Source organism: Penicillium expansum, assembly GCF_000769745.1.
Source record: "Penicillium expansum strain MD-8 chromosome Unknown contig46, whole genome shotgun sequence".
Classification (NCBI taxonomy): Eukaryota; Fungi; Ascomycota; class Eurotiomycetes; order Eurotiales; family Aspergillaceae; genus Penicillium; species Penicillium expansum.
The window spans coordinates 41,964-65,031 of NW_015971183.1; the positions used below are offsets into that span (position 1 = coordinate 41,964).

Here is a 23,068-nt window from a genome sequence, read left to right on the forward strand (position 1 = left end):
CAATGAATATTCTGTTAGGGGAAGAACATATTCTCTTGGGCGTTGTGGGCAACGGCTGCTTCTTGGTCTTTTCTTGGTCTTACTTCAATGCTGAGCTACACGCTACCTAGGACACGGGATAAAGGGAGAGAGAGACCAAAAGCACGCTTGGCATGGAGGTTCATTCATTCAACGATGTTGTTCTATCTCGTTGCATTCGGTATCATTAATACACAAAGTTTATTTTCGTCAGGGCAAGAACTGGGTATCTCAAGCTCATGAGCTTGCCACGGGGCCTTCACCGCCGGGAATCAACTAGTTGAAGATTTAGTATAGCACCCAGGTGGGCTCAAGGTGAATTTGACTAACCATGCAGATATTGTTTCCATTCAACAAGAGCTTAGGGAGCTTGATTTGGGCACCGGTGTAGTCGCTGAGAGGAGGTTAGTCTAGGGCGCAAGCACAAGAGTGACTTGTCGATAATTTCGACAGAGATTTGCAAATTCAGATGGAGATCAATGACCACTGCTCAGGGGCGTAGGAGCCAACGCAACCAAGCATGGCCATAGAAGGGAAAAGGGTAACTTGAAGCTAGAAGATCAAGAAAATCAAAGCACGTACAACTCTGTCACGTCTTCCATAACCATGTCTAGTTCGAAATTAGTGCCTGGTGAGATCGTCACTTCTTATATAGGGATACTCACTGACGTAGTCATCGAATCCGAGCAAGGTCCCGGAGAACTCTTCATGAGCATTAGTACGCTGATTTGGTTTCAGTATCAACAGTCGAATTTAAGCTGACCTTTGTCACCCTTCATGACAACCCAAATTCGGGAGCCAACGCACTTATCAATGAGCTCTATTAAACGAGTTAGCGGGGTCATGCTTTTTTTTGGATCATTAGGCACGGACCAAGAGGAAGTAACTGAGAAGCCATGATGTCGGAAGACAGAAACTATAGTCGCTGAGAAAACTTTTTCTTGGGTAGCGTCTTGGATTTAAAAACGAATGTGATCGAGCATTCCGCGTGGGCAAGATCGATATAGAAAAGGACGTGATCGTTTGTCGCTCGGCACCTCTGATGATCCGGCCCGAGCGACTAAGCCAAATAGGGGTTAGAGGCAACTCTCAAAGTTGATTTACGCGCTTAGAGCTCCGCAACATGGAGTGCTATCCTGACCATTAATTGATTGCTTGCTTGCAGTTTTGTTGATTGCCAATAGAAAAAGCCACCACTTGTTGTCCAAGCCGATCATATTCAATTGCTTCGTGGGGTTTCAGGCTGGTCCACTATGCTTGTCACACATTATGCCAATGCGGCCGAATCTTTTAGCAAGTCGGAAGGCCTCATCGTCGATTGCAAAACATAGCGGGCACCTGGTTAGGTCCAAACCTCATGGGTCACTTCGGTGTGGACTTTTCGAGCGGCGGCGGTAAGCGCGCTTTATTGTGTTCAGCTTAAATGGCTATTTTTCTAACTAAACCACAGTGGCCCCGATACTTGCGCACGATCTGTTCCAAGGATCCGACAGGTTTTACCGAATACCAGCTTCACATATACCCCGCTTCTGGCCTCCCAATCAAAGCGGAACTTTTCCAATACCACTCGCAGAGAAGGCATATGGGATGATGACGATGAAGTTCCAGAGCCAAAACCCGTTCAACGAATTCCAGGCCGGCCGGCCTTTGTGCGTCCTACCCGACATCGAGACTTGGGCAGCTTGGTTAGATCGAGAGTAGACGGGAAAAACCGAGTTTCTCAACGTCTACGTATTGAGAAGGAGTTCGATTCGCTGCATTCATATCAGGAACTTGTTGAGAATTTTATCCAATTGAAGTACAAACACGTCGATGACCTCCTTGAAGAATCCTTCAGGGCCAATTTGGCCTATGAATCCGAATATGGAGCTATCTCGTCAATATTCCGAAAGCGAATCAATGATGTGGTCTCACGGATAACAAAACAGGTTCTCCATGCCGAAAAGACCACCCAAGAATATGTGACTGAATTTGAAAGCCTATCAAGCTTCATCAGCGCGCACCTTGTAACTATGGTCTCAGACAACACGAAAAAAGTTCTGCGAGCAGAGAAGATCACTCAAAAGTATATCACTGAAGTGATAGATCTGTCATCTTCCATCCTAGGATTAGGCCGAATACAGGCTTCTGTCACGAACGCAGAGAATACCGGTCGGATGATTGAGCATGAGTTCTGCTCCATTGTTTTTGGTAGAACTCCAGAATGGGAAAGAAAGCTGGAAATATCCGCCCAGAAGATCCATGCTTGGCAGAAGTGTCTTCGTACAACTCACAGAACACTCCTGCCATCTCTGGTGGACATTTCTGAGCTGTCCATCTGTCGGTTGAGAGACACTCTCAACAATGATCACCTACGGCCCCGGCACACAGTGAGAACTCGAATTGACACTCTTCTTCTTGAAAGTGAAGTGATTCAGAAGAAGTACAATGAGTTGAGACAGAAATGCCTCAACGCACGAAGTTTCCCCATCAGGGACCTTTGCTGGGAACTTCAAGCAAATTCGAATCTTCACCCTGCCGACAAACGGGTGTTTGGCCAGTATAAAGAAATCCTTGAGCTTAGTGATCGCGAACTTGGTAATCGTGCGCATTATTACCGTGCATTCTGGCTCAGAAGGCAGCAGGCTTTGCGTCCACTTCGACAAAGTGAACCATGGGATTTGCAGGATTTCATGGCGGCAGCTGCGGCTGCACGTTCTCCCCAAGCTACTGGCAAGCGAGTCTTACTTGCGCTTGCACTTGGTGCACGAAAGAACTCACCGGCAAGTCAGTACTTGCACAAAAGTCCACTCATAATATCCAAGAAAATCTATCTCGAATACAAGCGTCTTTGGATGCCAAAGCCTGCCCGCAGTCCTGAGTTACATATATACTGGCGACAGTTGGATGTAATGGCGCCACTGCTTACGGCTGGTGTTCACACGTGGGGGCTTCACAATGAAGTTTGGTACCTCTACCACAGCCTCAAAGGTGATCTTGGAGCATTGTGGAGTTGGGTACCTGAGCAGACCATGATGCACACTGTTCCAGAAATAGCCACCTGGTGTATAGAATTCCAGAAACATCGCAGCGCTCTTCGACAATTGACCACTGAATACAGACATTTGAACTGGCTGCGTCTTCGATCAGAAACCTTGCTACATTCAATGGGGCAACGTGTCTACCTTGCTGGAAAATTTGAAGTCCTCAATCCAATGAGCCAGGATGTCCATAGCTTCAAGAAATGGGCCGTACACATGGGCCAGGTGGCTTTTGACGCCTATATTCCCAGAATGGCCATCCAGCAGACGCGAGGTGATTGGGAGTCTATCCACAACGAGATTGAGCGCAGCATTGGGCCTGCTGCTTCCGTAGACTCCCACTTTTTAGAACTGGGTTCTTCGATGAAGAAGCTCAGGCGTAAGAAGGGACGAGAGGAATCCGCATCTCCCAAGGCCAAGGCCGCTTTTATCAAATCATCTCAAAGCCGTCTTTCAAGATATATGAAACTCCAATTGCCGGGGCATTCCGAGTCTTCGCCTGCCAGTCAGGGCAACCCGGAGCCCGTTCAGCCTGTGATACCCACGAAAGGTTTCAAGGGAAGAATAAGGCTGCAACTGAAGAGGAAAGCTGGACTACGGCGTGCAGCCGAGTTAGCTGCTAAACACAGTAGAGAGGAGGACAGCCGCCGAGGACACGAATTACTCTCCGGTCCTTCGACGGTAAACGCCGAGGACCTCGCAGCAGAGGGCGAGCTTGTATACAATCAACCTGTCCCAGTCGATTCGCCTACCAACCAGGGCAATCAGGAGGACATTCAGATCATCGACAAGCCATCACCCAAACTCCAAAAGAGAAAATATGGGAGCCTCGACGCGCCTAAGTTCAACCCGTTCCTAGTCAATACGCCTGCCGGTCAGGACAATCAGGAGGCTAGTGAGATTATCTACCAGCCATCACCTAAACCCCGGAAGACAAGATACAGGAGCCTTGACGTACCTGAGTTCAACCCGTTCCTAGTCAATGCACCTACCGGTCAGGACAATCAGGAAACTAGTGAGGTCACCCACAAGCCACCTCTCAAACTCCGGAGGTCAAGATATAGGAGCCTTGATGTATCTGAGTTCAACCCATTCCTAGCCAATGCGCCTACCAGTCATGACAATCAGGAGACCAGTGAGGTTACCCACAAGCCATCACTCAAACACCAGAAGACAAAATACAGGAGCCTCGACGCTCCTCAGTTTAACCCGTTCCTAGTCAATGCGCCTACCGGTCAGGACAATCAGGAAACTAGTGACGTCACCCACAAGCCATCACTCAAACATCAGAAGACAAAATACAGGAGCCTCGACGCCCCTCAGTTTAACCCGTTCCTAGTCAATGCGCCTACCGGTCATGACAATCAGGAGGCCAGTGAGGTTACCCACAAGCCATCGCTCAAACACCAGAAGACAAAATACAGGAGCCTCGACGCTCCTCAGTTTAACCCGTTCCTAGTTAATGCGCATGCTAGCCGGACAAATCATGAAGGAGGCCAGGACCTTCCCAAGCCACCCCCCATACGCTCAAAGAGCAAAGAGGTGGGTCTCAGCACGGAGCATCATCTGGATGACCTCCGTCCACCAATTTCAAGAGAAGCCAGCGGTACATCCCCAAGCACACGAACATATAACGGACAACGACCGGCATTGATGCTGCCGAGGAAGCCATTCGCTAAACCAGGACAAAACCATGGGAGAGAGTATAGCACAGGTGCAATCTTCAACCAAACAAACTTTCCACAAAGCGGTGGCATCAGTGATGATTCCCTGTCTGAACGGCCGATTAAAACCCATATGTCCTCAGTTCCAGATACCACGACCGGACATAAACCAGTATCCATTGAAGAAAATGACACCACAGGTCAACCAATCCCATCTTCAACACCTGAGTTTTGGAGTCATAGCTCACAGCAAAGCCCCGATGGCCGGAAACTCATCGTGCATTATTGCCGGACTCTCCAAAGTACCGAAGAAGCTGTGCAACACTTCCTCGGGAGCAAAGTCATTGGATTCGACATGGAATGGAAGGCTCAGGCATCCGGCTGGGACAGCATTCAGAGCAATGTCTCGGTGATCCAAATCGCAAATGAGGAGCGTATCGCCATCTTCCAGGTTGCACTTTTCAAGCCTGCACGTTCTCTAGAGGACTTGGTTTCCCCATCATTGAAACGCCTGGTTGAATCTCCGGATGTCACAAAAGTGGGTGTCTCGATCAAGGCAGACTGCACGCGACTGCGCAAGTATCTTGGCATCGATGCCAAAGCCACTTTCGAGCTCAGCCATTTGTACAAGTTGATCAAGTACGGCAGAGATAATCCCAAATTGGTGAACAAAAGGGGCGTCAACCTCAGCGAGCAAATAAATGAGCATTTCGGTCTCCCCCTTGAGAAAAGTGATGATGTCCGCTGCAGTGATTGGACTCGGGCTTTGAGTTATCGTCAGGTCCAATGTGAGTACTTAGAGACTTGCATAATTTCTCTCTTTAGATGCTAATCTTGTCTTCTTTTCTCTAGATGCTGCTACGGACCCGTATGCTTGTGTCCGTTTGTTCCATACCATGGAGGCGAAAAGAAAAGCCATGAACCCAATGCCGCCTCGTCCTGCGTTCGCTGAACTCAACCAACCCATTGTTCTTCCACTCGGAGAAGCAGTCAACAGCGAGGAGGACCCAGTGGTCTGACCATGTAGATATGCATACATGTAATTACATTTGGTTTCCCCTAAATACCCTCAATACCCTGCTTTTTTCGTTTTGCAAAGCTTTCGGGGCATATGTTTGTACACTTTCGATCCTGAGAGGTCTTTTGCTCTCTTTTTTTTCCCTTTGATGTGGTACTTCATGTGTTACATTCTTGAACGGTTTGCATATGGATTTGATCTATACTTCCATTTTACATTGTACCGGGAAATATATATTAGTCGGCTGACCTATGTCAAAATTCAATCGAACCTTGCAATCCATGATAAGCATGCTCGAATGAAATAGAATAAAGGGGGTATATATTTATCCAAAATAAGTGTATACACATGTATCAGCCGCACCAACCTCCTCAGCAATATACATGAAGATCATGAAAGCACTGGCCTAGAAATTATCGCATCAATTAATAACACAGCTACCCTCTCAGAGGAAGCACCTTTGACAGTAAGACCTCCTGTCGGCAGAGCGGGCACTCAGGCTTTTCACGAACCCAATCCCTAACACAAATCCAGCAAAACACATGTCCACAAGTTGTAACACTAGGATCCTTGAACATTTCCAGACACAGGGTGCACTTCCGCTGCTGACCCTCAGGGATCCACGAGACAGCACCAGGATCCTCCTCGAGATCATACAGAGGCACAGAGGCAGGAAGAAGAGGAATAGTAGAAGGGTTCTGAATCGAAGCGAGAACAGCTCCACCCTGCCCGGGAGACTGGCCAGCGTCCGCAGACTGGCTCTCATCTTCATTCAAGCTCGCTCCAATTTTGCGAGCGTGCAAGAAACCCTGCACGGCGATCTGGAGAACAAGCAACACACCCAGAACTTCATATCCGATGCGCTGCTCATTGTCGTCGATCTTCTTTGTGAATACGTAACGCAGACTCCAGAGTCGTTTGGAAAGATGGTAGTACGAGCCCGTGAAATAGAAGGTCGCAATGCTCAGCGCATAAATAGGCGACAGGGATGTGATGGAGTCCAGGTGTTCGAGGATATACTGCTGGATGCGCAGTTTCGTAAACAATGGCCGTTTAGTCGGGGTAGTTGAGAACTGGGGTTTGTTGAGCAGGCCAGCCTGCTGCACCGCTCTTGATTGCTGGCGTGCGATGTTGCGCTCGAGCTTGTTGCGGATTCTCTGTCGCAGCGCGGGTAGTAGTCGTTGCAGTGTCCACGGTACTAAGATGCTGCTTAGGATGTACCCCACGCGACGGCCGATTGACGGTAATTGGAGTGTGTCATCTTCTAGTTGGACGAGGTCGCAGTATTCTTCACCAAGGGTGCGATTGCCGATGGCGGTTGTTAAGGTGAAGTAGAGGAGTTCGGTGAGGTGCTTGATGGCGTCGGAGTGGGTGTGGGCGTATCGGGCGCCGCGGAGAGCCCGGACGATCCCTTGGGATTGTTGAATCAAGCTGCCTGTGAGGTATGCATCCTTTTCATGTGAGCGGATGATGTCTGGTGAGGTTGCGAAGGGGTAGAAGTGTGAGGTGGATGAGCCGAGGGCTGAGTTCGGGGTTGATAGCGAGAGATGGGAGTCGTCGTCCGCCATGATAGATTGTAGGGTGTCGATATAGGGATAGTAAGGTTGAGTGTGACAGTTGACGGTATTTGCTAACTTAGTGCATTCATTCCCCAAGGCAAGGTCACAGGTCCAATTCCCCGGCTTTCACACCTGGAGATAACAATTTCCCCGGAGTTGTCCTCGGATGTCATGCCTCGGTATAGAACTGCATCATGTGACCTAGGTGGCACAGATCACGTGGGCTATTCTAGATAAATTAATTACCACACTACGTCAGTGGTTACACCGAAAATACCAAATTTACCATATTTACCATACACCGCAAGCGTCCCACCCTGTACTTCCGAGAGACCTGGGCCTGTCATAGACGAATGCGGGAGGCTTGCAGTGGCTGAATGTACCTGATTTGGTACCCCCTTTTTTGCTGCAGAAAGGGGTTTTGAAGTGTGTAGTTTGGTGTACGGGGTAGTCCATGGCTCTTTAAGTACTTCGTACTTAACTTAAGCACTTAGTATGATGCCATGTATACGTGATTAAGCTTGGACGACGTAACTAGTTACATACAAGGGTTTGATCTTCAATCCTTCTCCTGAGAGGTGCTTCTCATTAGTTCTAATTATACCCAATTCGACGCTGTGTGGGGTTCCAGACCATCGGCGGACTGTGACTAGTCCAGGTGCGTATTCTCTCTGGGCCCTCCGCTCCGCTTATTAAATAGTTCCCAGCTTCAAGGAAAAGTCCTAACTTCCGGAGTTTCAAAGACGTCGACTCACCCCTAGTCATTCCTTTTTTTTGGGTTTCAATATCCAAGGGGTCTTTGTTATTATTTTAGCCTTTTCTTTTTTTCCCCTGTGATCTCCCCCTTCTCCCCTATCAATGGAATAATGGCGGTTGATCAACATGCTCAATTGGATGCCTTTGGGCTGATCTTTCCTTTACCACTACGTATAGCTGCTATCTTAGTCGCTGGTAGGTGGCATTCCTGTCCGAAGGGGGTTAAATCCCAATCAGGCGTGCATTAACACAAGGGGCTAGGTTTCTGGGGATGGGGTATCAACCTTCAATATCTGGCAAAAGCCAACATTGTAAGTGGCGCCCCTCACCTAACCACCATGTTCGCGATGGCTAATTAGATTTCCCATACTTCCAGGACGTTCCGGCGCTCATCAAATATCCTGCCCGCACATCCTCCTCCCAACGCCCACATCACACCGCCGTCTATCGCCTGGCCACATGTTTCACCATCCCACTTGCCCTGTGGTTCATCGTCTTTTGGCTAGCCACCCGTCGGTCCCCTGAACTAGTGGAGCGACTGGATTGGATCCCACAGTCGGTCTTCGTTATCCTCCTCCTTATTCTGATCTGGCCTTTCAACCGCGCCTCCCGTTCCGGCCGAATCCGATTTCTCCTTACCCTCAAGCGGATCAGTATTGGCGGTCTAGCCGAGTCTCAGGATGGCAAGTTTGGGGATGTTCTGCTGGCAGATGCCCTAACTAGTTATGCTCGCGTGATCGGAGATCTGTATATCAGCTTCTGCATGTTCTTCACCGATGGCTTCGCCGCTACTTCCAAGCCCAACCGGGCCTGTGGAAGTGAAATGGTCGTTCCGATCATCCTCGCTGTGCCCAGTTTAATTCGTCTTCGTCAGTGTTTGACGGAATATATTCGTGCGCGGCGGACAGTCACCCGGAGAGAGACGCACAAGGTAAACCAGCACTTGGCCAACGCTCTCAAGTATGCAACTGCGTTCCCTGTCATTTGGATAGCCTCCAAGATGCGCAACTACAATCCCTTGGAGCTACGTGGATATAGCGAGGTTAGCATGATGCGCATTCTGTAAGATTCAATTCCTCGTATCATATCTATGCCTTTCTCTAACACCCCGCAGATTTATCGTCTCTTTTATCAACTCCGCCTACTCTTTCTGGTGGGATGTTGTCAAGGATTGGGATATGACTCTCTTCTCCCCCGAACGTCATGACAGCGCCCATCCATACGGACTCCGCCGGCATCGCTACTTCGCATCCGACAAGATATACCACTACGTCATCATCGCAGACTTGGCCCTTCGTTTCTCATGGCTATGGCGCATCGTCCCAGGTCTCGGCTGGATTCCGGAAACAGAAGGCGGATTCTGGTTGCTCATGTTCCTCGAAGTTGTACGACGTTGGATGTGGATATTCTTCCGGATCGAAGCTGAATGGAGTATGTCTTCCCCCTGTGCACCCGCACTCCCCCTGATCCCAACCGTGTGACCCATGCACCCCTATCCTGGTTTTCGGACATTTCCACTCACGCTTTTTGTGCTCTAGTTCGAAATACCCACGGCCCAGGCCCGGATGACGTCCTGCTCGGCGAATACAACCACAAATTCGACGCGGATTAAATTTACCCATCTTTTTTTTCGTTTTTGATAACTTCCAGCGACTTGGAACGAGAACGCGACACAGAAAACAACACTCCCTCTCAACCCAACACAACGGTTGAGTCTTCCAGCTTACTTTGCTCTGCCTAACAGAACTCCGAATGTCCCTACGCGATCCAAATGCTAGAGCAGCGATAGATGAGGCTTGAGCGTGACTCTCGTTTCTTTGTTTCCCCCCCCCCGACGTGTGTGGAATCATCTCGTCACACGCCCTTGTACGCCTATTGTTTTCTTTTTGGAGGCTCAATCCAGCTATATGTGTGTGTAACCTCATGCACAATGATTTCTTAGATTCCTTGGACTTGGATCTCTGGGCCTGCGGCAAGCATGACTTTCTTTTCCTCTGGTTTTCTGTTTACTCTTCACTGTACCAATACTTACCTAGGGTTGAACTGGTCTGACGTCTGCATCTACCCTGCCTTTGTTTCCCTCTTTACATATACCATTTTTATCCTATTGGATCGCAATGCTGGTCTTTTATTTCTTTTTCCTTCCTTCTTCTCGGCCTTCGGCTACCGAGAAATCTAATTGGTGTTAGTGGATTGTGTTTATGGCTTTTCTTGGGGTCTTGGTGATTAACGAGCCTAATGATTGAAGACTTGAATTCGGTTAATAGACACGTATCAGAACTTTGTTAGAAGATACCAAGTAAAGTTTGATACTAGTGGAGAGTTAAACCTCCAGAATTCTCCTACATTATCTTACGAGCTTCCCTTCATGGCCTTGAATAAGAACTCAGAACCGGATACCTGGGTATGTGTGAAATACAATCTTACTGATTTGAACCGAAGGGATAAGATACGAGGGGTTTGACCTAAAGAAAATAGTTCATTGACTTCTAAAAAATAACATGACAAAGACAGACTCGTTGACTTCGTGCAAATATCCTCCCCACACAAGGTAAGACATAAGAGATAGAAACACAACCATAGATAGATATCGGGATAAATATCCAGGCGGACCAGCCAAATAGGCCGCTGACCTATCCATGCTTCTCCTCTGCTGCCATCTCCTGCCTTTTTTTCTCCCACAACCATTCATGAAATTCAGCTTCACCTCACTTCACCTCATGTCACTCATGTCATACATGCTTGTTAAACATTTGAATATGTTCACAGTAGAACAACATCCACATATTGCCGTGCCCCTTTATATAACGTCTTGCTAGTCCGAAGGGGGCTGATATGGACCCACGAAGAAGCAGATAAGGGCTAGGATTGTACATCAATCCTTCAAAGGTCCTTCTTGATGATGTGGGCCTTGGGAAGGGAACCAGCGCGGTCGATGGCACTCTGGCGAGCTCCAGCAAGACCGTACTGAGTGGCGATGCCGTCAATACGGTGAGTGGAGTTGATGTTCTTGACAAGGGTGAGCTGCCAGCAGGTGGCACCACCCTGGCGGGAAGTGATGGTGGAGGAAGCAAGGAAGTACTCCCAGATCTAAGAGGGTATTAGTTAGCAAGAATGAATCGACTTCAGGAAGCCCAATGACTCTGTTAGAGAATTGTGAGAGAAACTTACGCGGAACCAGCGCTTTCCGTACTTGGCCTCGACCTTGTCGCGGTTGCCCATCCAGTTCCGGTACCAGCGCCAGAGGGTAGCAGAGTAGTGCACTCCAATGGTGTCGACAGCCTTGACCTCAAAGCCAGCGCCCTCGAGACGATCCACAACGAAACCGAGAGGGGTACTGGCATCAGCACCGGGGAAGACGTATTTGTTCATGAAAAGACCCCAGATCAGGTCCTCGTATTGCCAAGACTTGCGGAGACCAGCGATCTGCAGGAAGAAGGTACCGTTGTCATCGAGCATGTCGTAAACCTGAGTCAAGAAAGAAGACAAGTGGCGGACACCGACGTGCTCAGCCATCTCGAGACAAGTGATGTGTTGGTATCCACCCTCGACACGGGGGGCATCGCGGTAGTCACTGCACACAATGCGACTCTGGTCCTCCTCAATACCAGCCTTACGAAGACCATTGTTACCCCACGCGGTTTGGTTGCGGCCAAGAGTAATACCGGTAACGTGAGCGCCATAGTGGGCCGAGGCGTACTTAGCAAGAGTTCCCCAGCCGCAGCCAAGATCGAGGACCTTGTCACCGGGCTTAACACCAATCTTCTCACAAACAATGGCCAGCTTGTTGTCCTGGAGCTCCTCGAGGGTCTCCTCCCTGTTGATATCACTGATCACACCGGAGGTGTAGATCATGCGTGGGCCAAGGAACCAAGCGTAGAAGTCATCACCTCGGTCGTAGTGATCACGGACCTGCTCCTCATCTAGAAGAGAGTGTTAGTTAAATTTGCCACCGGAGCTGCACGAAGCCTTGCTTACCCTGAGAACGAGTGTGCATCAGCATCTCGGGAATGAAACCAAACAAGAAGTGCTTGAAGAGACCAGTGGTGAACTTGAAGTTGGCCCAATCGTGACGGTACTCGAGGCACTCCAGAGCATCGCCCTTGAAGTCAACCTCACCATTGAAGTACTTCTCGTAGAAGACCTCCATGGGGATCTTGCTCTTGCCGCGGTAGGTAGCACGATCGTGCTCGCTGTGGAACTGCAGGTAGTGCTCGACAGGGCGGCCACAGTACTTGGCCTTCTCAGTCTTGCGAGGAGAAACAGAGGAAGAGACAGCCCAGAATGCCACCAGGACGGGAACGGAAGTGAAGAGAGCGAAGAAGATGGTGGTGTAGAAACCTCCACCAACCTGGCGAGCCAGCCACCAAGGCACAATGATCTCCAGAGCGATCATCAAGCCATTGGAGAAGCTGTCGCTGCCGGGTGAATCGGCGGGGACTGGAGCATTCTTAATAGTCGGGTACTAGATAGTAAAAGGAGCAAATTAGATCCTTGAATCATCAAACGTCCCTCACGGGTAGCTCTAGCTGTGTACTTACGAGGGTAGTCGGGACACCACAGTCGAAGGCAGGCTTGGTCTGTTCGGGGGCAGCCGGAGTCTGGATATATTCGAACTCCTCAGTGGAGTCCGGATGAATGGTCGTCATGGCGAAGCGTCAATTGAGAGGGATGGGAAGGGAAAAGGAGAGGCCAGAAAGTAAATAAGAAGATATGGGCAATTCCGGGGCGGTGTGGGCTAGACCAAGGTACCTAGGAAAGGACGTGATTGGTACCTGCCATTCCATGGACGGGCTGGCTAAGGATTTGGTACCCGCCAGGTACACCGAGTTTACTCTTCCTCTGTTCTATTTTCGCACTGACGTACTTCCGAACTCCGTACAATTGCAGGGATTCATGTAGCTATAGGGCTAGTGGATTAATTTGATCCATAAATTCTTTTTATGAACACTATGAACAGCCCTATGCATCAATCACCTAAGGGTTATTAGTAAATGGCCGAGGTTTCACGCCTTCCCAAAAACCTGGTACTGCCTACGTGGTCCCTGATGGAATTAATGCAAGTGCGACCTCGCCTGTCTGTGGCTTGGCAAAGGATCATCATGAAAGTGGAGAAGAAGCCTGAAACAGTATGATCTGCGGTTGACCTCGCAAAGCCTACTCCGTACAGCCTGTCCAGTTACAAGTACATATTGAATGCTATTCCATAACGCCGGCATCCTTCGGCCTGTAACCCCTGTGCCAAATCAATAACCATGAGTAAAATTGTAATCCCCTTTCGATGAGTATCTGTCGCAATGTACCCCTACAGAGTGAGCTGGAAGCTCTGAGCCTCATCGTCTTCCTCAAACGTGGGCAGTGGTTCTTCCGGTTCCTGAGTGGTCTCGTCCGGAGTATCAAAGCATCCAGCAGCTTTGCAACGACTCCACATTTCCGAGTCCAGCGGAGGGGGTCCATAAAGCTGCATATAAGTTTCGGGAGACAGGATCTGAGAGCTTGCTAGCTTCTGCGTTTGGGAATGCTTCTCCCGAAGGGTGGAAGACACACTGCGCCCCTTGGAGTAGCCAACGGTCGTCCGAGAGTTGAGAGAAGCAGCAGTGTTGCGCATGGAAGAGGGGTTTGACGGGACCCTGGCGTGCCTCTTGGGCATAACCAATGACGATGCCAACGATGCCACCCGTGGTTTGGCGGTTGAAGCCACTCGAGGTGGAGCAGTTGGCTGGGGCCCAGCAAGCGCAGCGACAGCGTCACGAGCCCGAAGCGTCGACACACTGCGAGTGTGCCTTGTGGTGGTAGGTCTTTTGGGAGGGATGTCATTTGGCTGAAGTGCGTTTGCGGACTCGCTCTCACCAGAGCTCTCAAAACCAATGTCCTCGAGTTGTTTCATAATCATATCATCCACCATCTTGTCGCACGCCGCCGAATCCTCCTTGAACTTGCGCTGCTTCGCTGTGAGTCCATCCCTGCCAACTTGTTGCTTTCCGTAAACGCTCTCCAAACCTAGAGCTCGATTCTTCGGTCGGAATTGGGGGAACGTGGTGTCATATGTCACATCGTCTGGAAGGTCCGGAAGATCTGTAGGTCGTTAGAAATAAGCTTTTGGGTTTGCAGCTTTAGTTTGTTCTTAGCGTACCTCTAGGCTTCGGCGGCATGTATTCAATATCCGGTACATCATCCACAGTAGCGTCAATGTGGACTTTGGTTTGAGCTTGCTGTAGCACTGGAGCAGCTTTTCTAATCTTCTGGGCAGTCGACTGTCGGCGGTTTGTCTTCGGTTGCTTGGTGGTTCCTCCGAAGGGCGCAGGCGTCTGGAGGTTGTTGGCTTTAAGGTTGGTCGTTTTCATGCCCAGAGGAGCGCGATCCTTCACTATGAGTATGAAAACAAGTCAGTCATTATCCAACCGTCATCTCCAAATCTCTAATTTTTCGCGAAGCGGCGCGTACCCATCGGAGTCATGAACGCGTGGCCCGGTTTCCCATTCTCCTGACGATTGCCATTACCCTTCACGGTGCGGTTTCCGAATGCCAACGGGTTGTTCTCGTCATTTCGTGGCTTTCCCGGTGTCTTGGGTGCTAGCTGCTTGCTTTGGTTCAAGGGCTTAGCTGCCGCGGCGGTCTGGTGGGTGTTTACCAGGTTTTCCTGGTCGCGAAGAGCCAACATGGTGGCGAACTGAAGCTGATAATTCTCATGCACGGTATCAAAGAAATCGAAGTCGCGTTGGTTATCGGGGTTGAGGGTGATCAAGAGCCAGAACGAGTTCTAGATGGTGTTGTCGAGTGGTTGCCCGTGGAGACGCGGCGATCCTTGGGCGGTGATTGGCGTAGAGCAAGAGCGGATTGTGTACCTAACCATACCACGGTTACGCAGTTGGTACACAGTAAGTATACGGTACTTCCCCTGTAGTGGATCTCGTGCTTGTTCTCCTGGTACTGTCTACTTGTTCACTAGTCAGCCAATCTTCCTCCCCTTCTCTCCCAAAACTCTCCCCATATCATCTTCCACACCCCCATCCAACACTCGCCCGGTTTCTCGCTGAGCGAAAACCTAAATACTTTTTTCTTTCAACCATACATATTACCTCCTTTACTCCCTTTTCAATACCTTCAAAATGGACAAGATCAAGGAGGTAAGTCACCAAGACCCCTGCCGGCGGGGTAGCTTGACTGCTTTCCAAAATCACACAGCCCCTCGTCATATGCATATATGCATACCACCCCAACATTCCATCACTTCCCCACTGGGAATTTGGCTAACACGTTGGTAATTATTTTAGCGCATGATCGCCCTCCGCGCCGAGGCTGATGAGGCTCACGAGCTCGTCGATGAGCTCAAGGCCAAGGTCAAGACCTTGGAACAAGAGAATTTGTCCAAGGAACAAGAGATCACATCGCTCAACCACCGCAACCAGCTTCTAGAGGAAGAGGTTGAGAAGGCAGAGACCGCCCTCAAGGAGGCTAAGGATGCTGCCAGCCAGAGCCTCCAGCACGACACTCAGAACGAGGCCCTGCAGCGACGGGTGCAGCTCCTTGAGGAGGAGGCTGAGGAGAATGACAAGACTCTGCGGGAAACAAACGAGAAGTATGACCAGCGACCGGTTCTTCCACAGTTAGGTACTAACATTTTGGGTACTTAGGCTCCGCCAAACCGACATCAAGGCTGGCCACTACGAGCGGAAGGTGCAGGCACTCGAGGACCAACACGCCAAGCTGGAGCAAAGATATGAGGATGCGATCAAGGAGCACAGCACCGTCAAGAAGGAGCTTGACGACCTTGCATCCCAGATGGCTGACATCTAAGCTGGCCCAAACCGGTGATTGGTGCAGGATATCGGGAAACATTTGGTTGGATACAAGCTTCATCCTCTGGTCTGTCTGCTTTTTCATGCTGTGACTGTTTGTGTTACGCTGGTCCCAACTACATGGGCTAGATACAGCGCTTTTGATAGCAATAACTTTTTATCATGCAACGTGCGCACTACGGTGTCTACCATTTCCTGCATCTTCATTGCATTGTCCATAATTTGAAACGCCTGCGATCCGTAAAATTGACTAACGAATAGATGCTTGAAGTCGAGTATATGCACATGTGATATCGTATCTCTTTTAAGATGTGGTTTTCTCATTCCTCTGCCCCCTTTCGCGCCTTTGCTCTCTTCGCCTTCACAGACCGCTGCTTTAACATTGTTTGCTTGCGCTCAACCTTGGTCTCGTAGCGGAAGTTCCTCTTCTTCTTCCTGGCTGCTTCTGAGGCTGCACTCCGGGGCTTTCTCTTCTTGGCTTTTGTGTCGGCCTCCGTCGACTCGACCGGGTATTTTTTCTCTTCTTCATTCTCTGAGTCCTCTCCCCTAGCAGCCTTGAGCAGACCCTCACGGGATGCATCCATTTCTTCAACCGTGACTGTTGTGTATTTGTCCTCGTCGACATACTCGGCTTCGTAGTCCACCGCTGGCGGCTCTTCGATTCCCTCCCAATCTTCCTCCTCTTTCTCGCCTTCCATGTCGCCAAGATCTCCAGCATCCTCCTTCATGCGTTTGAGTACGGCTTTATGCTCTGCCATTGCCTGTTCGAAGTCTTTCTTGCGATCCTCTCGAATCTAGAAAAATTAGTAGATGTCTTTGCGCACAAATTGAAGCCTGCCGAACCTTTTTTCTTGCGTCTCTCTTCTCCTCTTTGTATCTCTTGACGGCATTGTCTTGCGCATGCTTGGCGCGTTGCACCTTGCGTTTGTGAAATCCAGTCAACCATTCCTGGCGGGACTCGCTGTCGAAATTGACCTCCTCGACTTTAGGCCCGGCAACAATTTTGCGCTTTTTCAAATCCTTGGGACCCATGATGAATGAAAACCCCAATATCAAGTATATTTCAATCAAAGAATAAGTAGACCTTTGTATATCGTGGGTTGTGTTGAAACTGCGTCCAAGGCAAAAAAAAAGTTGATATGGAAAGCTCAGGCGGGTCGGGGCTCTCGACCGCCTCCGAGAGCCAAGTCGGACACCTCCCGCTGGCAACATCATCGCCAACCTGACCCCATCCCCAAGCCAAACACAATGCATCTCAGCAGGTTCGGGCTATTGGCCCTTGGGGCAGCTGCCGTAAATGCTTTCAGAGATACTTCGCCATTCTTCCTCGCCTCAACTTCTGAGTATGCTTGATTGAACATCTCCAGTTGCAGTTAACTAACCGCTCCTCCCTTAGGGTCCTGACGAACTCCGCCTACATCCAGACAGGAACTTCCCTCCTCGAGCACCTTGCCTCATCTCTCAGTACCTGTCCCTCAGATTACTATGTGGTCGTCTACCAGCCTGGTGTGCACAGTTCCGACTTCTCGACGCGAAAGTCGGCACCCCGCTTGGGTGCGAAGATGCTCGGGAAGGACAGCTCGATCCGGTCCAAGATGAGCATCAACGAGGTCGCTGGCTTGGTGGAACCCAAGGAGATTAAAAGCCTTTTGGAGACGAAGTGCAAGGCCCAGACTACCGCTGTCGACGCTTCCTGTAAGTTGCTTCGGTGCCAACGACGGCCTTGGCAAACCTGCGAAGAACGTCAGAGCTAACAATGTGCAGCTGGATCGTACCCCTCATCCTTTGAGAAGGGCCCCCGGATTATTGATGTCGAATTCCCCATGCTATCCCTGGACTCGAACCGCGCACAGCAACTTTCTGAATTCGGTATGTATGCAGTCCACCTATGCACTTCATTGTTACTGACTCTGCTAGATGGTTTCCTTGCCGATGTCATTGAGCGACTTCCTTCCTCATCCAAGTATACTATTCTCTACATCACCTCGCCAAGAGAGTTCCCCGAAACGGATTCCGTTATCTACGAAGCCTCTGGAGATTCGTACCAAGACTCGCTCCACATGGAGCTAAAGCGCGACTACTCCGCGCATGCCAGCGCCTCGAACCCATCAAGCAATTCCACCTCTCTGTTTGAAGAGTATCAATACTTTACTCCAGGTATGTGCCTACCCATTCCGCCTTCTCTCTATTCACTATACTCACCCTTTTCCAGGTATCTTCATGGGACTCATGGCTACCTTCCTATTCCTCGCGATCTTGTATATTGGCATTGGTGCTCTAAGCAGCCTCGAAATTCCATATGCCGCATTTGAGAAGGACACCTCGGCTGCTGTGCAAAAGAAAGCCCAGTGATTTATAGCCCTTTGTTGGATTATATTTTTGGAATACACCTCCATTGCTGCAATTGATTTTCTTTTTTTTCTTGGGGTCCAGGGACAATTATCTCGTATCCTCATGTATGATATTTCATATTCTCCCAGTTTTCGAATGTTAGATTTGCCAACGTAAATACGCAAGTTCTTGTATCTTTTTTTGGAAGCTGTCAGGTGACGGTCTCAGTTTTGCCTAAGGCACCCCTCTTCTTTAGCGTTGGCGTCTTTCGGTTTCTCCCAATTCTCGGTTAAGGAGGGCATGTCTTATGGTCATCTTTAGACACTCGTTGGCCTCGTTTTCACAACAGTCATTCGTTTATGAGAGATTCCGAAGGCCTCACCTCATATGGGAATTCGTTGATTGTGGATCCGTGACCTGCAGCCTGAATTCAGCACCCGCCAATCTTTCATAGAGACAAATCGCAGTTATTTTCGAAATCAGCAGAGGTCTTAGCCTTGATACCCAGATTTCATTGATGAGCTGACAAGAATCGATAATCTTCTTTGTTCCTCGCTGTCGTTGGGATCGGCGCCTACTCCAAGTGACCCGCACATTGTGGAGAAGTGACTGATCGATTGTTTACGCCGCCATGCGAGTTCTACCGCAAGGGCTTGGGAAAGCCAAGCCGTCCTTCCTCCTATTACTGCTTCTGATTATCGCCATCGCCGCTCAAGTATCTGCTGTGCCAGCGGACGATGCAACAACGGATACCACTCAAAGCATTTCTAGCGTGACTGAGACCACCACATCTTCAACCACTTCCAGATCGACGTCAAGTTCTACTACCAGCACCTCCACCTCCTCTTCTTCTACGAGCACAACCATGGATACAACTACCGCTTCCTCTTCCTCCTCCACGACGTCCGGCGGCAGTACAACAACATCATCCGTCTCCACGACAACGAACTCATCAACATCCTCCTCAACCACAACCGGCAGCGCTATTGTCACGATACCACCAACAGCCAACGCCCCATATATGCAAGAGAGCAATGCCCCAGAAGGCACAGTGTTCATCGCCGTCGGCGCCGCACTAGGACTGATCGGCCTAACTCTGCTCGCATGGCGCGCAATGGTCGCATGGTCCGTAAACCGCTCAGTGCGACGCGCCGCCGTAATCCACGCCTCAGAATCCAAGCGTCTCCTACGCGGCAGCAGAAAGAAGCGATCAGCCCCCTACCCCGCCGCCCCAGCGGTCGACGTATCCCTCGACAAACTCGGCGCCGCCACTCGCGCAAGCTACAAGCCCAAACGGGCCCCGAGCGCGAGCAGCGGTCTTTTCTTTTCGCCTACCGCAGGCGGCCCTACTGCATCGCATCACAATCCGAACGCTACAGGAAGCACGGGAAATCGTGGCTCGACGTACCTGCCTGCTGGATACTACGCTGCTGCCGGTGGCTCCAACCCCGCGCCAGGTGGAGAGCCCCCATACTCGCCCACTGCTGGTCTCTCGTCGCCTTCCCTGCCTCCGGCTGGTGTCTACCATGATTCGCATAATCAGCGCCACTCTTATGTGGGTGCCTCGACGAGTTCTCTGAACCTGAACCAGGCGCCGCAGGGTCGTGCTCCTAGCGCGTATCTTGAGGATTTGTTTGAAAGCCATGCTCCTCACGGCTCTGATTCCGGCCATCGGTAAAGTCACCGATTTCGGGCTCTCCGCTGGTCATCATATGAAGGAATGATATTGGCGAACTGTTTTTCTTGGATCTATATTGAGATTTCTTTCCTTTTTCTTTTCCTTCTGCTCTACATCTATCTTCTTGCCCATTTTCATATCGGGCCTGTTTCAACTCGGCGTTTCATAAACCCTTTCACATGAGGTGTTCTGCTACTCCATTTTTCTCTGCGCATTATTAACTATTACTCCTTTGTCAATACAAGTCACTTTTCTCACAACCTTGGAAATTAATTCAACTATGGATATAACACCAATCCTACTTGATCTTGTGCTATTCTTGGAGTCGATATCTATTGTCTTACATGTAGGAAACGATTGATTGAAATGTGTTTCATTGAGAAGGTAAATCGGGAAATATCGCTAAGCCCAACCGAAAAGAGCGAAAATGAAAAGGACAAAAGAAGCAAAAGTCACCAAGCCGATTCATATCGACAAAACACATCCCCTGAAACAAAGAATATGTGCTTGAACCGCGGGACGTGGGTATGGGGTATCTACGGATTCAAAAGAAAGCGAACTAGTCAACGCGCTTGTACAGCTTGGCCTTGGAGCCAGCAGACGAAGCTCCGGCACAACAAGCAGCAGGCTGCTCCTCGGGGTGGAGGGAAGATTTGTTGAACAACTGGGAGGATTGCGGGACGTCAAGAGCCGGGTTCTTGTTGAAGAAGCCATCGGGCTTCAACATGATGCTGATGCGCTCCATCGGCATGACGGGGAAGTCCTCAATGCGGGGGTTGTGAGTAAGACCGAAGGCTGTAGGGGGTTGTTAGTTATACAGTACAAATATATGGCGGGGAGAAATGCTTACTGTGCCAAAGGACGACATCCTCATTCTCTACGTTGTCCTTACGCTGCACCCAGGTCTCGACGCCCTCGGCGCGGCGGCTTTGGTTGGTGAACTCGCCTGCGGCGTACAGTTCATCGTCCTGGTACTTGGTGACCCAGATCGGCTTGGTAGCAAACTCAGCACGGCGGTGGCCGTGGGCATTCTTGCTGACCAGAAGCATTTGGCTGGGAGCAGCCATAAGCTTGTATGCAACAGGTTTGTAGGTGATTGGGTTGGTAATATTGTCGTTGCGGATCTTGAAGACGCGGTGGCGATCCACGCTGGTGTTCGCTGTGCCTGCCGTGCGCATCACCGTAGACTCGGAGGTATAGCCTACAAGGTAGGGGTTCTTCTCGTCTTCTGGCATAGGAACACTATCCTCGTAGTAGATTGTGTTCTTGAATCCATCAATAGCAGGGTCAATCCGAAGGGAGAACATATGCTGGTGGAAGGGAGCCATAACACCAGGGCCAACGTTGGTGCCCCAAGGAACGGTTTCGCCATTTTCATTGTCGAATGGGACGGTGGAAAGAATCCCGGTGGCCCGGACTTCCAATTCGACATTGGCGGCTTGATCAAAGATGTAGTTGAAGATGTACTCATAGTTGGCCACAGTGCAGATCATCTGCAGAACCAACTGGCGGTTACGCACAACGGTAGCAGCACCGGATCGATAGTTAGTGTGCTTGTGCTGTAAACCATTATCTTGTTCGTGCATGCAAATCACGTTCTTCAGCTGCAGTGGGTTGCCTTTGGAGTCGTTGCGGTAACCATCGAAATACTTGATATGGCCGAGACAGTCACATCCAAGAGCCAACTGATTGGCATTCATACCAAAACCAGTGTCACCGACATCAAACGCCTGCTTGCGGTGGTAGGGGGCTCGGGGATCTAGATTCATGTTAGTCAGATCCGCTGGGAGGTAGAGGTGATAGGGCTCCGATCCCACTTACCTCCGTAGGGAACAGTCATCTCAGAAACAGCCAAACGATAAAAGATGTTTCTGTTGTCATATGTAACGTTGTAGATAATCAAGCCTTCACGAGCGTTGAAACCGACCCTGAAGCGCCACTTCTGCCAGTAGACGGAGTTGCCGTCCACTGAGAAAGAAGGACCCTCAGGCTGTTGTACGATATAGGGCTTGAGATCGGTGCGAAGGGGCTCGTCCAAGAGATCGTGGGCGTACTGGACTGTCTTGACAGGCTTCCAAGGCTGGGTAGAGGTAGTCTCGAAATCAGCACCACCGGGCAGATAGTCCATACGGACCAACTCATGGGTGAGACCGTCAAACACCGGTGAGAATTTGCATGGCAGAGAGTAGTGATTGTTCTGGGGGTGATCCACTTCGACCAAGTACATAAAGCATTGGAAGAGCCGTCGGTCCTCGTTGTCGCTGTCTGTGCCATACATCCAAGGGTCATTGCAAACGGTGATGCCCGCGGGCAGTTGCAATTTCTCGATCTCAGCCAGTACTGCGGGGTGCTTCATGCACATCTCTTCGATTCCGGCAATTTCATCGATGTCAATAGGACCCTATAAAGTAGAACTGTTAATTAAGCCCATTTCTTGCTTCGGGAGAGCGCTGTGCTTACCTGAACCTCCTTGGGAAGCTCCTTGGCATAAACAATGGTGCGCTTGTCGGCATTGAGGATAGCCTTGTAGAATGCGCCGGTGTCCAGACGGTGGAACAGCACATAGAGGAGACGGGCTGGGGGTGGGGGCAGCGGGCGCCGTAAACGCTCTGCTTCAATGTATGCGATAACATCCTTCTTGATAGGCTCATTGACATCAATGCGCTTGTAGCGCAATGAGACGCCCGGGAAGGTCGCCTCAAGGATGCGCACGGCAAGCTTGATCTCCTCGGGTTTGATTGGGTCAAATGGGTGTGGGCCGTGGTTGGTCACCATTTTGGCGGTGTTAGGGTACACTTCTGGGGTAGAGATATGAGGCGGTTGTGAGAGGTATTAGAGAGGAAACAACACGAATCCACGGAGAAGTGAGAAGAGACAAGTGAAAAAGGCAAGATAATTATGGAGAAAATTAGACCCAATGCCTGCACTTAAATATATTGTCCCCAATGGGGGGTTCTGGGGCCCCGGGGATCTTATCGGGTTACATAAGGTCTGGCTGGACTTTCCTGATTGGGAAAGAAATCAGGGCAGTTGGAGAAGAGGAGTCTTGGCTCTGAAAGATTAGGGCAACATGGATTAAAACATGGATATACAAGGCAAAACTTATAGCAAAATGACTCGCTGAATTCAGTTAAAATAATCTCTCATATTTATCTCAATGATTCAATGATCTAAGCTAATATACCATGTTTTTTTGTCGAGATAGCATGGGAGGAGATCATTTAA

At 49.9% G+C, this 23,068-nt stretch overlaps 12 protein-coding genes across 12 annotated transcripts; 5 read left to right on the forward strand and 7 right to left on the reverse strand.

The window, feature by feature from the left end:
- Positions 1-255: 255 nt before the first annotated feature.
- PEX2_015660 (RNA-binding protein LSM5) lies at positions 256-916 on the reverse strand (the record flags this gene model as incomplete). Its single annotated transcript, XM_016738842.1, has 6 exons — positions 256-294; positions 349-412; positions 601-628; positions 684-722; positions 782-838; positions 892-916. 6 exons carry the CDS (start codon positions 914-916, stop codon positions 256-258), a joined length of 252 nt encoding a protein of 83 aa, XP_016602359.1.
- Positions 917-1,293: 377 nt separating this feature from the next.
- Positions 1,294-5,721, forward strand: PEX2_015670 (3'-5' exonuclease; the record flags this gene model as incomplete). The annotated part of the gene is made up of 3 exons (XM_016738843.1): positions 1,294-1,412; positions 1,469-5,490; positions 5,555-5,721. The coding sequence occupies 3 exons, from the start codon at positions 1,294-1,296 to the stop codon at positions 5,719-5,721; spliced, it is 4,308 nt and encodes a 1,435-aa protein (XP_016602360.1).
- Positions 5,722-6,157: 436 nt separating this feature from the next.
- On the reverse strand, positions 6,158-7,288 carry pex10 (ubiquitin-protein ligase peroxin 10; the record flags this gene model as incomplete). Its single annotated transcript, XM_016738844.1, has 1 exon — positions 6,158-7,288. One exon carries the CDS (start codon positions 7,286-7,288, stop codon positions 6,158-6,160), a length of 1,131 nt encoding a protein of 376 aa, XP_016602361.1.
- Positions 7,289-7,570: 282 nt separating this feature from the next.
- PEX2_015690 (uncharacterized protein) lies at positions 7,571-7,735 on the reverse strand (the record flags this gene model as incomplete). The annotated part of the gene is made up of 1 exon (XM_016738845.1): positions 7,571-7,735. One exon carries the CDS (start codon positions 7,733-7,735, stop codon positions 7,571-7,573), a length of 165 nt encoding a protein of 54 aa, XP_016602362.1.
- A 410-nt stretch (positions 7,736-8,145) lies between these two features.
- PEX2_015700 (EXS domain-containing protein) lies at positions 8,146-9,647 on the forward strand (the record flags this gene model as incomplete). The annotated part of the gene is made up of 5 exons (XM_016738846.1): positions 8,146-8,230; positions 8,297-8,346; positions 8,412-9,097; positions 9,150-9,466; positions 9,574-9,647. 5 exons carry the CDS (start codon positions 8,146-8,148, stop codon positions 9,645-9,647), a joined length of 1,212 nt encoding a protein of 403 aa, XP_016602363.1.
- Positions 9,648-10,918: 1,271 nt separating this feature from the next.
- PEX2_015710 (putative cyclopropane-fatty-acyl-phospholipid synthase) lies at positions 10,919-12,684 on the reverse strand (the record flags this gene model as incomplete). Its single annotated transcript, XM_016738847.1, has 4 exons — positions 10,919-11,125; positions 11,207-11,958; positions 12,014-12,500; positions 12,577-12,684. The coding sequence occupies 4 exons, from the start codon at positions 12,682-12,684 to the stop codon at positions 10,919-10,921; spliced, it is 1,554 nt and encodes a 517-aa protein (XP_016602364.1).
- A 656-nt stretch (positions 12,685-13,340) lies between these two features.
- On the reverse strand, positions 13,341-14,696 carry PEX2_015720 (uncharacterized protein; the record flags this gene model as incomplete). The annotated part of the gene is made up of 3 exons (XM_016738848.1): positions 13,341-14,110; positions 14,169-14,402; positions 14,480-14,696. 3 exons carry the CDS (start codon positions 14,694-14,696, stop codon positions 13,341-13,343), a joined length of 1,221 nt encoding a protein of 406 aa, XP_016602365.1.
- Positions 14,697-15,144: 448 nt separating this feature from the next.
- Positions 15,145-15,832, forward strand: PEX2_015730 (tropomyosin; the record flags this gene model as incomplete). The annotated part of the gene is made up of 3 exons (XM_016738849.1): positions 15,145-15,162; positions 15,310-15,614; positions 15,670-15,832. 3 exons carry the CDS (start codon positions 15,145-15,147, stop codon positions 15,830-15,832), a joined length of 486 nt encoding a protein of 161 aa, XP_016602366.1.
- A 322-nt stretch (positions 15,833-16,154) lies between these two features.
- On the reverse strand, positions 16,155-16,866 carry PEX2_015740 (rRNA-processing protein RRP17; the record flags this gene model as incomplete). Its single annotated transcript, XM_016738850.1, has 2 exons — positions 16,155-16,628; positions 16,678-16,866. 2 exons carry the CDS (start codon positions 16,864-16,866, stop codon positions 16,155-16,157), a joined length of 663 nt encoding a protein of 220 aa, XP_016602367.1.
- A 216-nt stretch (positions 16,867-17,082) lies between these two features.
- On the forward strand, positions 17,083-18,186 carry PEX2_015750 (Ac45/VOA1 transmembrane domain-containing protein; the record flags this gene model as incomplete). Its single annotated transcript, XM_016738851.1, has 5 exons — positions 17,083-17,177; positions 17,231-17,529; positions 17,599-17,703; positions 17,752-17,991; positions 18,047-18,186. 5 exons carry the CDS (start codon positions 17,083-17,085, stop codon positions 18,184-18,186), a joined length of 879 nt encoding a protein of 292 aa, XP_016602368.1.
- A 610-nt stretch (positions 18,187-18,796) lies between these two features.
- PEX2_015760 (uncharacterized protein) lies at positions 18,797-19,843 on the forward strand (the record flags this gene model as incomplete). Its single annotated transcript, XM_016738852.1, has 1 exon — positions 18,797-19,843. The coding sequence occupies one exon, from the start codon at positions 18,797-18,799 to the stop codon at positions 19,841-19,843; it is 1,047 nt and encodes a 348-aa protein (XP_016602369.1).
- Positions 19,844-20,402: 559 nt separating this feature from the next.
- Positions 20,403-22,618, reverse strand: PEX2_015770 (uncharacterized protein; the record flags this gene model as incomplete). Its single annotated transcript, XM_016738853.1, has 4 exons — positions 20,403-20,638; positions 20,694-21,602; positions 21,665-22,244; positions 22,304-22,618. The coding sequence occupies 4 exons, from the start codon at positions 22,616-22,618 to the stop codon at positions 20,403-20,405; spliced, it is 2,040 nt and encodes a 679-aa protein (XP_016602370.1).
- Between the last annotated feature and the right edge of the window lie 450 nt (positions 22,619-23,068).